We start from the raw sequence: 13,372 nt of genomic DNA on the forward strand, positions 1-13,372 counted from the left end.
AAAGTTGTGTGTTTGCCACAGCTGATATGAAATCATTTCTCAGTCACAGTCTGTTTCCTCTCTTCCCATGACTGTTTTTATACTGCAATTGTTAGACTTCTTAATGCGAACTATGACGCTTAAGCTGTTTTGGTGCTAAAAAGTGTGTGTGTGTGTGTGTGTGTGTGTGTGTGTGTATCTGTGTGTGTGTGTGTATCTCTGTGTGTGTATCTGTGCGTGTATATGTGTGTGTGTGTTTATTATATCACAAAGACATAGCTTCCACGATACTGTGACTTCAGCCAGTGTACTTGGAAATTTCATGCCACCATAGTTAGTTTGCATCAAACTTTAGATGTACCTGCTTTGAAAGAGAAGAAAGATTATTTTATAAAATGGTTAAAACAATCTTTAAGGACTGGGAAGACGGTTCAGTGGTTAAGAACACTTGCTACTTTTGAAGAGGGCATGGGTTCAGCACCCAGAACCCACACTGGGATGCTTTTAGTCAAATGGAACTCCAGCTCAAGGCGGTTCTGCATACATAGGGTACACATAGAGACCAGTGAGCACACTCACACAAATAAGTAAAAAATTAAATTTAAAGTCTCGTGTATGAGCTGCGGTTTCTAAATATGTTCTTTATTTTTAATTTAAAATTATATTTATCTATCTATTCTTATTTGTGTGTGTATGTGCATGGGACTCAACGGGACCACTGGTGAAAGTTGGTTCTCAAATTCCAGCATATAGGCCCCAGATACCAAACTCAAGCAGTCAGCCTTCAGTGGCAAGCTCCTTTACCTATTTCTAACCTTTAAATTAAAAAAAAAGCCCACAAAATTTTATATCTTTAATATGCTTGGCATTTTAATGATATAAACCATTTTGTTATAGGCATCATCACCTACTTCCAAATCTACCCGGGAATGAAGAGCAGTGCTCAAGGCTTGTGAGAGAGATCAGATCGTTAGCTCCTCTTCCGGGTGCATTTGTTAGCAGTCAGGAAGACGGAGGTGTTGGCTTAAGGAGTGGCTTACACTAGGGTCAGGAATGACCCTTTATGGCTAGGTGGGAGTCCCACATGATAGGCAAAGGTTAAAGAGAACCGGTGAGAAAGAGTTATGCTCAGTGAACCTCCTGAGAAAAGTCATGAATATGAAGGAACCATAAACACATGTGTGTTTAAATATCTGTCTGCTTCTAATTTCCTCCATAGGTGCAAATGTAAACATGAAAACCAACAACCAGGATGAAGAGACACCCCTGCACACAGCGGCCCACTTTGGCCTCTCCGAGCTGGTGGCCTTCTACGTGGAGAATGGGGCCATCGTGGATAGCATGAACGCCCACATGGAGACCCCACTGGCTATTGCCACCTACTGGGCCCTGCGTTTCAAGGAGCAGGAGTACAGCAGGGAACACCACCTCATCTGCCGCACCCTGCTGGACAACAACGCCGAGGTCAACGCTCGTGATGATGACTTCAAGTCCCCTCTGCACAAGGCTGCCTGGAATTGCGACCACGTGCTCATGCACATGATGCTGGAGGCGGGAGCTGAGGCCAACCTCATGGATATCAATGGCTGTGCCGCTATCCAGTACGTGCTGAAGGTCACCTCCGTGCGTCCTGCTGCACAGCCTGAGATCTGCTACCAGCTGCTACTGAACCACGGGGCGGCGCGCATCTACCCCCCACAGTTCCACAAGGTGAGGCTGCAGCCCCAATTTTAAAAACTAAAAAAAAAAAAAAAAAAAAAAGTGTGTGTGCCCTATAGTCTCCCAGTGATTCCAACTTGTTCAAGACTTTGAACTAACCGTTTCTGACCTCCATTTGACCAGTCCACCTTCTCCTTGTGTGTTTGAAATTTGAGCAGGAGCTGGAAAGTCAGTGCAGAAAGAAAAGGCGTTTGTTCCTACCTAATGTCGGGTCTAAAGACTGCAGAGCCTGTTTTAGAATGAGTTAGCTTTTAGAGCCAGGAAAGAACTGCACACTTCCAATTTGGCAAAAGTTAGCAATGATGTCAGCTAACACATAGGGACCAATAATGAATTGTCATACGTTCAGCACATTGTTACAAACACTTGATAGATGCTCATTTGATTTCCTTCAATAATTCTATAAAGGATTAATCATTTCTGTTTTCCAGCAGAGGAAACTGAGGTGGTGAGATTAGGGCCTGACCTTAGATCATTTATTCAAGGATTTATTCACAAAATATCGTACGGCATGACCTCTTTTTCTGAACAACACTAATTAATAACCTCTAATGGGCTGGCAGAGAACAGATGCTAATGATGTTGATATGACCAAGACAAGGTACCTACTAATGTAGCTTCATCTACTGGGAAAGAAAAACACACAAAGGTCATTTTAATATGCGCAATACATGACAGAGTAGCGGGACGCAGGCAGTGCTAGCATCAGGTTAATGATGATCATTAATTTGTAGTCAAAATGCATTTAACACTCAAAGCAAACCAGATGATACTGGAACTCTAAAAGTTTAATTTAAAGAAGCTGAGAAATTTGAAGACTATACTTTCTAACTCGATTGAGACCACCCCTCCCATATACATACATACACACATACAGAATACATACATACATGCATATATAGAATATATAGACATATAAACATATAGGACACACATATATGTATATGTACACACACACACAGACACACACACACACACACACACACACACACACACACATATGAGGACAACCTGGGAAAACTTATAGAGATGGGAGGACAGTCAGAAGTGATGATGGGCATGCTCCTATTGGTTCAAGCATCGAAGAAATAGAGGTAGGGGGATTGTAAATTTGAGGCCTGGGTTACAAGGTAAGTTCTTGTCTCATACCATTAGAATTACAAAAACCCCAACCTAACTACTAAACAAACAAAAAACAAAACAGAAAGGAAAAGAAAAAAATAAAAATGGTAGAAATCACTCAGGGGTAGTGAATTCCATGAGGGAGACCGCCAGATAGTCTGAAGCACATTCAGTTCTTGAGTTAAGACCCAGCGTGTCACTAATCCTGACTCAGGAGAGAATTCTCACTTGCATCTCAGTATTTCAACTGAGGATCAATCTTCACTTGCTGTGAGGGACAGAGCCGAGTGATTGGGAATGCCAAGTGTCTACCTGGCCATGTACTGCTGTACAGTGTGTGAACACATCGCTTAGTCTCCCAGACCTCCCCTCACCCCCAGGCTTCTACTAAATGGAGACTGGGAGTGGCATACCCGCCTGACTGGTGAGGCAGCGTCCCTGTCTTCCACTTCCATGTGCTTTGTGCTTTGGGGGCAGGGTAAGAGCTTCTTGCCCCAGCCCTGTTTGGTGACTTCTCTCATCTTTTCAATAAGCACACAGTTCTGTGTCCCAAAGAACGCTGGACAGCATCAGGTAGCCTTCCTTTGGGTCCGTGTGCTCCTCTGACTTCCTGTGCTTTAGCTGATTGCTAAGGACATTTCATGTAGGCTTGGAGAGTTTCATGGCTGTCCATGAAAAGCGTGTGAGGTTGGAAAAGTGGAAGAAAAACTTCAGTGCACTATGTAGATGCTCCGACATGATTTAGAACAGCCACTCCACGGCCCAACTTTCCTAAGAGGAAGTTGTCTTGACAACAAGCAAATGACTGACTCATTCATCCTGAAGATAAAGTGATCTGTTCTCCCCTGGATGGGGAATTCAGTTTCCTTATTTACAAGGAACAAGGTCAGAGCGGCAGATGGGCAGATGCCGTCTTCCCAATGCAAAGTGGATGGGCAGACGTTTCGCTGAGAGCCAATGTATAAATTACATAAGTGACGTGGTGGGGGAGGATGATAGGGTCTACAATTGCTTTCCAGGGTACAAAAGGACATTTGATTCTTTTTTTTTTTCCTGCTGCTAGCATAATTCTGAAGGAAGCGACACCCTGGGGAGCCAAAATCGAGATTTCTTGTAGGTCAAGAAAGACATTTTTTCTGGGGAAGGGAAAGATAATGTGAGAATTTGGGGGAGGTAAATGTGTTTTCTGCCATTGAATGATGTTGTGTGCAAAGCTCATTGCTCAAACAATTCCCTTGATAATAAATGGTATGTGTGTGTGTGTGTGTGTGTGTGTGTGTGTGTACAAAAATATAGCATTCTATAAGGTTCAAGGTAGCTTTAGGAGAGTTCCTTATTGAAAAGTGTCTTACAAGTGGCACCTGAAAGAGTTAGAGAGACATCTTTAATCTCCCCTTGTGTGTTTCTCTGTGTGTGTCAAGGTATGTAGGCACCTGTGTATGTGTGCTCGGAGGTGAAGCCAATTTAAGGTTGACTTCATCAATCACTTTCCACTGTATTTTTGGAACAGGCTCTCTCTTTGGTCTTGGAGTTTGCTGCTTAATTAAGGTAATTGGTCAGAAAACTCCCAGGATGGCCTTCTCTTATCTCTGCCTCCCCAGCACCAGGAACAGGATGCCAATCTCTTTTAGAGGGTCTTGGGGATAGAAGTCAGGTTTTGTGCTTGACTAGCAAGTGCTCAATCCATTGAGCCATCTGCCCAGCCCCTTGGATCTACACCATGTTTGTTTATGCTTTAGGAGTCAGATGATGGGGGGGGGGGCGTCGGATCCACTCCCCGGTGATCATGGCTTTAGAAAACAATTTTATCATCGTTATTCTGTGATGGAAGAAAAAAGTCACTATAGAGACAGAATGTGAAGTCCTCTGGTGTCCTCTGCTTCTTAGCTCATCAGAGGTTAAGCAGGGGCAGTGGCTTCTCCTTTGGTGCCCACAATGGCCCCCTGTCATGTGTTAGTTTAGGTTCCTGGCAATCAGTGTAGAGTGATGCTTTAGCGTTTGTTATCATTTGTCTATCTATCTATCTATCTATCTATCTATCTATCTATCTATCTATCTATCTATCTATCTACCTACTTATTACCTGGGTGAACTACTGAGGCCTGAGATGAGTCTAGTTGTGTTAGCCCCAGAAGTTGAAGTGCTGATAATGACAGGAGACTGTCAGACAAAAAAAAAAAAAAAAAAAAAAAAAAAAAAAAAAAAAAAAAAAAAAAAAAAAAAAAAAAAAGGATACTTGCACGGTTTGAGAATCAAGACTTCCGACAGAAGAAAACTTAGTACTTAGTGTGTGTGGTGGCTTGAATAGGAATGGCCCCATGGACTCTTGTGTTTGAACGCTTAGCCCATAGGGAGTGGCACTACTAAGAGGTATGGTCTTCTTGGAGTGGGCGTGGCCTTGTTGGAGGAAGTGTGTCACTGTGGGGAAGGGCTTTGAGGTCTTACGTGTTCAAGTTAGGCCTGGTGTGGCAGTCTCCTTCTGCTGTCTGCAGAGCGAGATGTAGAATCTCAGCTCCTTCTCCCGCACCACAGCCTGTCTTTCTGTTCTTGTTGGTACCTCGTCTTTATTGTTCATGGTTGATAAAGTTAGCTTAATTTCATGAATATGTCCATCTACATTGGGTCAGGCAGTATAACCAACCATACCCAAAAGATGTCACACTCCTTAAAAGCAGAGTGCTCCAGACAGCATGATAGGTATGGGAATTCTTTCTAGATGTGTGGTCTTGGTGTGGTCCATTTGTGGGCCTCAAAGTCCAGGGTCTTGATGACCCCAAAGCATACTGACTAGGGCAAACCGAAGACGTGTGAAGCCATAACCAACCTTGGCTGGGGACTCTTGATGTCTGTGAGAGACGTGAGTCATGTGCCCACACCAAGTGACAACGTCTCTGTTTCCTCTGCAGGTGATCCAGGCTTGCCACTCTTGCCCGAAAGCCATTGAAGTTGTGGTCAATGCCTACGAGCACATCCGATGGAACATAAAGTGGAGACGAGCCATTCCTGATGATGACTTGGAGGTAAGTAATTCACTCGCTGTGGTCTTCCCTAGTGAGTGCTGCAGAGGCCTCTGGATAAGCAGTCAGCATTCTCGTTTAACACATTGGTTTTGAGAATGCTTTCAAAGCTTATTTTTTTTCAAATGTAATGAAACAAAGGGTTATAAAAATGCAAGTACAAGAGGGTAAAACTCTATGTTTGTATATCTGTCAAATATGTGATATTAGGAAGTCTCGGGGAATTTTGCTGAGAAAAGTTTGAGTAAATATACAAAGGTGGCAGTTTTATTTTCCTTTAATTTAAATGAGTTAAGGGATAATATCCGGGACTGCTCACTCAGCAGTTTTTTTCCAGGACACCATAGTGTTTTATGCCACTAGTTTCAGTAGTTTGTTTACTTTCAACTATATCTAGGTGCTTATGACTAAGCAGAAAACACTATTTCAGAGTCTGCAGTGAGCCACACACAAAACCCTTAGTAGAACCGTGCCCTCACTTGTGGACTTAGAGACTTTGGTCCATCTGTAAACTAGCCCTTCCCACAGAGCATTCTGTCCTTGATTTTTGAAGTCACAGCTGTGTCTAATACATGAGAGGTGCCAGGTACAAAGTTCCCCGGACTGAGAGGCCAACGGCTTATTTGTATAATCCTAGTCTGCTAATTGTTAGCTCTTTTACCTTTCTTTTTTTAAAAAAATTTATTTATTTATTATATGTAAGTACACTGTAGCTGTCTTCAGACACTCCAGAAGAGGGAGTCAGATCTTGTTACAGATGGTTATGAGCTACCATGTGGTTGCTGGGATTTGAACTCCGGACCTTCGGAAGAGCAGTCGGGTGCTCTTACCCACTGAGCCATCTCACCAGCCCATAAATAAATCTTTTTTTTTTTTTTTTTTTTTTTTTTTTTTTGGTTTTTCGAGACAGGGTTTCTCTGTATAGCCCTGGTTGTCCTGGAGCTCACTCTGTAGACCAGGCTGGCCTCGAACTCAGAAATCTGCCTGCCTCTGCCTCCTGAGTGCTGGGATTAAAGGCGTGCGCCACCACGGCCCTCTTTTACCTTTTCAAGTTGCTTGCCTGCTCTAGCCACTGCCAGTAGATATTACCAGGAACACAAAGAACATGCTGTAATATTGAATTGAATTCGAATCGCCATTTTGGTTTGAGCTGGCCCAGAGAGTTCAATTGTGGCAGTTTATATCATGTCCTGGATCGTGAACGTGTTCCCCTGCTTTTCTTTCCAGTCTTATCACATGCCACTTCCTACCCTCCCTGCTTTCATTTTGTGCTCAGTTTTGTTCATGGTCAGAGGTTCTAGAAACCTATTCTTATGTGGAAAGTGGGGATAAATGCAGCCGTGTGAATTTTTATCTGGGGAAGCTGAGGAGCCTCCCTCAAATTAACCTGTCCTGTTTTGCTTTCCAGAAACACTGGGATTTTTATCACTCTCTCTTCAAGGTGTGCTGCAACACCCCCAGAACGCTCATGCACCTGTCAAGATGTGCCATTCGAAAAGCGCTACACAACCGATGCCACAAGGCCATCCCTATGCTGTCCCTCCCACTGCCATTGAAGAAGTACTTGCTGTTGGAGCCAGAGGGGATCATTTATTAAGTCGTATGGGACAACAGTTGCCATTTCCAGATTTCTAAGTGGACTCACTGGGTAGACGCAGTTTGCATGGTTAAAATGGTCCTTGGGTTGGTTATCAGACTTTAGGGATTTCAAAACACTTTACAAACACCAAGCCATTAATCCTAGAGTAGCTGAGGGAAAATAAGCGAGGAACGTTAAAGAATCTTCAGAGGCAATGGCTGTATTTAGAAGACAGATACTATTACACAATGGTAACAGCTCATACAGTGGCAACGTTTATTAGGTACCCGATGTAGCTTGTAAAACTTTCACAGATGATTTCATCTCAAAAGGGACCCACATTTTCTTACAACCAATCTCATCCACTACATTATCAGTAATAAGTTTACATGACTGTCTCATTTGCAAAGTAGCAGGTTTTGTGAGTGACCTCTTAAGCTTGGTGTCTCCCACCAGTGACTATTGAGGAGACACATTAGTGTTACTAGTTTTTAGAAACGCCTTCTCCCCAAATCAAGGTCATCCACTCCTTTTGGTGACAAATGCACAGGAGTACAGTGGGAACAAGATCTTTGAGTCTAGATAGAAAAAAAAAAAAAAAGGAAAGAGCAGTTTACTTAATAGCCTAGAAAAAGATATTTCAACACACTGAGCCAGACGCTGGAGGTCACAGATGGACCTCCAGGGTCGTACATTTAAAAGGGGATCCAAACATACGAGCAGATGACTGCTGTATGAAGCGAAGGGGCAGGAGTACAGGTGCAAACTCATATGTACTGCTTAACTTTCTGAAGTGTGTTCTGACTTGAAGTGCATGATTTTTTTTTTTTTTAACCATGAAGACAAAGCACGGAGAGCTGTATAGAGGGACCTGCTACTATCAGTGTAAACGTCGCTGAGTTTTTCCAGACTATTGAGTGTTTTGTTTTGTGTGGTTTCCTATTTTTAGTACCTTCCCAGAGTCTGAGAAAAAATATCCTACCCTCCAGCTCTCATGTAGATGAGAAAGAAGTTTAGGGAAGTTTTAGGCAGAAGCAGTTGTAAAGAGAATGACTTAATTGATTTTTCTTGGTGTTTTCATGGAACAGATTGACAGTTTAGAGCATTTTACCGGATAGATAAGGAACTTGCGTTTTAACAGTGGCTCCCTTCAGTCGGAAAAAAAAAAAAAAAGAAAGAAAGAAAGAAAAAAAAAACCCTTTGCATAGAAGTATACTATAAGACTTATTTAGTATTTGCTAGTAGAATCACACTGGTATGCCTCCCGGAGAACTTTGTTTTGCTCATTTGGTTCTTGGTGATCACTGTTGGATTAGCTTATTGCCTCTGGGCACAGACTTGGTACCAGTAAAAGTAGTAAATAGTGAAGTGTAGATACTGTACCTGCCGCTGTGGGCAAACTCCTTTCATTTCTCTGTGGCGTTGCTTCTTGCTTCCTGTCGGATGTTCTCCTGTTGTGGTGACAAGAGATGGTGTCAGATATCCCAGTAGTTCCCCATGTAGCTGTGTTTGTAAAGCGAGACCCTCTTACTTCCAGTTTTGTGTAGGTGGACATGTTCATGTTTTTGATGTATCAATTAAACTCAACTGATTTCAGAAAAAAAAAATTTTATTCTGTATTAGAACAAGATCTCTATCCTGGAACAGAATGCTGAATTTGTACAGATTACACATAGACAGTAGTTTGCTTGACTGAGGGTTATTTAGAACATATTTCAGAATATTCAAAGGGTTGGGGGCTTCTCTCCATTATCAGGAACATTCTGTCAGAAAAGTCTGTGCTAGACTGATTTATCACAGGTATGGTGTGACTGAGAACAAGCAGACAAGGTGTTCCTCACATAGGGAACTAGGGATGTTTGTCATAGTGTTACAATGTTTCCCTTAGTCTAGTGTAGAATATGTAGCCACTTGTTTTTAACTGCTTGCACATGGATTTAATGTGATTATTTCTGTACCTTGTCCTTTAATAAAACTTCAATAAAGATCATAAATAAAGCTCTGGCGTTTCCTTTCATCGTTGTGAATTATATGTCAACGGGACTCATCTTCCTCTCGCAATATTGACTCTCAACAGTGACAAGCACTCCCCACCCCCACCCCCCACCCCCAAATGACTTGTTTCACTGATTACCTCAACATGTAGGAAGAGGGACAGAGTAAAGAATTGTACCCAGTCAACACATAATGTTTTCCAAAGAAAGTGTGGGTGTGGGGGGGGGGGACGTGGCTGGAACAAAACAAAATGGAGGCTGTCGCCATTTTAGTAAGTGTACTTTAGTTAAACATAGAAAATTGAACGGAACGCTCCTGGTCTACTTAGCACCTCTGGCATCCTGGGTTTTTCATTTTCCGTGATGGCTTTAGTAAGAGGAAGAGCCCTCCTTTTCATTCTTCCGGACTTCTCTGCATCTACGCATGCCCGTGTTTTTAATCGCCCAATGGCACATCTCCACTTGTCCTTCCATTTGGAGCCTGGTGGGTTCTGATAATAACACAGTAGTCGGAAGAAGATAGGAGAGATCAGAAAAGCAACAAACCATTTGCAGTGAGTTATCAGCAAAAACCAGCAACTCCTTCCGTCTTGGTTACTCATGTGATTGACTATGACAAACCCACGAAGTTCTCAGTTCAGACACTTTTTTCCAAAACGTTTAAAGAAGGATGTAACTAATGCCAGGCTCTGTCCATCCCAGAATACAAACAGGGAGGGCTAGAGAAAGCCAGCCATGTATTCTTGGAGGAATGTATTTAACATCGCTATACATGTAGTGGTTAAAGGTGGATGGAGAGACAGCATGCCTCACCAGTCACTAAGATCCAGGTCCAGTAGGCCAGTGCTTTAATCTACTCGCTTTTCCTCACAAGTCAAGAATGAAAGGACACACTGTCTGTGTCTGTTTAATTACAAACTACCTAATATTACCTAATTGAGCTTCTTTTCGTCACACAACGGTTGATTAGGTTGGCTTTTGGAAGCTGTATTTCTGTGCAACATTGCCTTATTCAAGCGCGGAGTCACACCTACCAATGGATGAGATGCAACCCACAACACAGGCTGATTTTTCTCCCCCTCACCCCCACCGCCTTTTTAAATAACATGAAGTGGAGGAGGTGCGTTTAAATTTGTTCTTTACTAATTGGTTTTCTCAGATAGAGGTGTGCCTCAATGATGTTGGGTAACGGCTATGCAAATGCATGCTAATTGAGTCCAGGAAATAAAATAGGGATAGACTTTGCATTTTCTAAATTAAATATGGCCCTGGATTAATTTAGACTTTTGTGTTTATTAAGTACAGAGGAACTAACAAATCAGAGTTCTTACTGGAGGGATTTGTAAGGCATTCTCAGAGATAGAAGATGGGGAGCCAATCCAGGGGCCCAGATACCATGTTCTCAGAGACATAAAGGAAGACCCCTTCCCCTTTCTAGGTTTGGAGAAAGCTTGCAGGTCAGTACATGGCTAATGGGCAGTAGATTCTAATGGAAAATTTAAGCCACCTAATGGAGGAAGGGAAATGTACAACATGAGCTGCCCTTCTGAACCCATTCCCTTTCTCCTGTTCAGAGCCTTGGTAGGGTGACTTCCATTCATGTCTCAGCTGGAATCTATTTTCCTTGGGTCCAGGCAATGGGAAGAACAGTGGGAGAGGAGATGTTCTTGTCCTGGCTCCTGCTTGCTAAGCTGCTTGCTAGGGGCTGGGTTCCTTGACATAAACACATCTCCTATGAGCGACCTCTCCCTTGTTTCCGTTCTCCTTGGGCTATTGGAGCTGCTTGCTTCCCTTGTTCCTTCAGACCTAGGAGAAGTCAGTTTCCACTGAACTGCCTTTGCCCCCGGTCAGGGCATTTCAGCATGCTTTGCTGTTTTCCCAGTAAATTGGCTTTCATTAAACTCTGTCCAGGTCTCTGCTCAGGTCCTTTAGAGATCCTGACAGGCCCAACCTCACCCACTATTGCCCAGGCAGTGTAAGCATGGATGGACTTGGTTAAGTGGTCCTGAGGAGGTCACTGGGGCCAGGGAAGGCAGTCAGTAGACATATAGGTGGGCTGGATTCATGATGTGAGAGAGGATGGGGCTGGGGTAAGAGGAATGCAGGGGAGCCCTTAAGGTCAGGTTGGCGCTGGAACAGATAGTGAGAGCCATCACACCCATCTTATAGACACGATGGGGGGAGAGGTGGCCATTTCCTATACTAGGATCTCAGGGAAAGGTCCTGGAAAGTCATAGTGTTACCATTTTCTCCACTTCCCTCAATTCTTCAAACCAACAAGCAAATGATAAGTATGTAGTGCTGAGAAAGTATGTAATCGTGACAGCAATGAATGCTTTCCTTTACCCATAAAACATTCCAGTCTTACAGTCCAATTTATTCTTGAATGAGAAATGGATTACATTTTAAAAATATTCTTGCATTTTGAGGTATTGAAACCTAAGTACTTTTTAAAAACCTATGAAGGAACAGGAAGTGACAGATTGGAAGCCACCTTTGGAACTTCAGGATCTCTGCCATCCCCAGCACGGCAGGACTCATGGGTAAACTGTCTATAGGGGTAGAGGATGATTACAGCCCTTCAGGGTGTGGGACGTTCTAGAACAGATGTCAGGATGGGAGAGGCTCTGAGGACAATCCAGCAGAGAAAAGTGAGATGTCAGCAAACTGGGTCTAAAGAAACTGTTCAATGTGCTGTGAGTTCATAGGAAACGGAAATATTCATCCCTAAGGTAGCATTGTAGTGCGACATAGGAACAAGCACAACAGTGGTGCCATTTATTACCATGAATAAAATCCCTTCCCAGAGGAAGATGGGAACACTAACTACCCCTTCTCCTAAGGTTCCAGTGACAAACTAAGACAGGATTCCACCACAGTTCATCCTGGGGAGCTAACCAGTTAACTGAGCTTCCTTACAGAGCATAGGGGAAAGGTCACTTACGGGACTACGGGTGCCCCCACTCTGCAGCAAGCTGTATGTGGAAAGCCTTTGCCTGGCCAGGATGGGGCCATCCCTGTAGCAGAGAGCCCTCCCCTCCCCTGGTCTATACACTCTAGCCCCTCCCCAGGCCATGCTCACAGAACAGGTGGAGAGGAGCAGCTGGGTTCTCAGGGGAGGGTGCTTGACCTCACTCCTGCAAGATCATCCTTTTGGAATGGGGCAGTGTTAACTCTACAAGATGGTATAGGACAGTTGCCCCAATTATCTACATGAGTTCAATCAACTTCCTACCTGGAATGCCAATTCTTCTCTTTCTTTCTTCTTTTCTTTTTTTTTTTCCATTTTCTTTTTTGCAGTGGTGAGACTTGAACAGAAGTCTTTTCAAGGCTAGGACAGCACTGTCCTATGCAGTCACAAATCCAGTCCCTTATTTTATTTTATTTTTTTTTTAAATTTTGATAGTCACGATTAAATACCTTTCACAGAAGACCTTTTGGGAAGTGGAAAGAAGTGACACACATGTGCTTAAAATTCATGGATGTCCTCAGTCTCCAGCCAATGGTTAGAAGGTGTCCCAGTGTCTGGAGACACCCATACTGCAGTTCTGGGTGGCATGCTATGCCTTAGAAGGGAGACACATCTTCTGCCCAGTTTATTGCCCCTTCGTGGATACAACTTCCAACACTACTGAGTCACACTCCAAAGGGCAGCAGTCAGAGTGACCTGTTAACATCTCTTCGCTTTGGGTGGTGTGGTCTGAAGGGAATACTGCGGGAGAGCTTTCTCCTGCCATACTGCTGAGCTAGACAGAAGTAGGCAGCAGTCACTTCTGCAGTGAAGCCTCCGTTGGGGTTAGTTTTCTGTAACAGCCTGGAAATGGACAATTCCATTCATAGGTCTGTTCATTTAGTTCATTTAGTTTTCTGTCTTTTTTTCCTCCCTCTCTCCCTCCCCACACCCCTTTTCTCTCCCTCCCTCCCTCCTTCCTTCCTTCCTTCCTTTTTCCTTCCCTTCCCCT

At 43.4% G+C, this 13,372-nt stretch overlaps 1 protein-coding gene across 1 annotated transcript in view; it reads left to right on the forward strand.

The window, feature by feature from the left end:
• Asb4 (ankyrin repeat and SOCS box containing 4) overlaps nt 1–9,414 on the forward strand; it is a 37,774-nt gene extending 28,360 nt beyond the window's left edge. The window contains exons 3-5 of the mRNA XM_021190544.2: nt 1,199–1,689; nt 5,727–5,840; nt 7,246–9,414. Coding sequence (XP_021046203.1) covers nt 1,199–1,689; nt 5,727–5,840; nt 7,246–7,434 — 794 coding nt within the window. The 3' untranslated portion in view covers nt 7,435–9,414. The remainder of the gene's footprint in view (nt 1–1,198; nt 1,690–5,726; nt 5,841–7,245) is intronic.
• Nucleotides 9,415–13,372: the final 3,958 nt, after the last annotated feature.

This window comes from Mus pahari, chromosome 2, assembly GCF_900095145.1.
Source record: "Mus pahari chromosome 2, PAHARI_EIJ_v1.1, whole genome shotgun sequence".
Taxonomy (NCBI): Eukaryota; Metazoa; Chordata; class Mammalia; order Rodentia; family Muridae; genus Mus; species Mus pahari.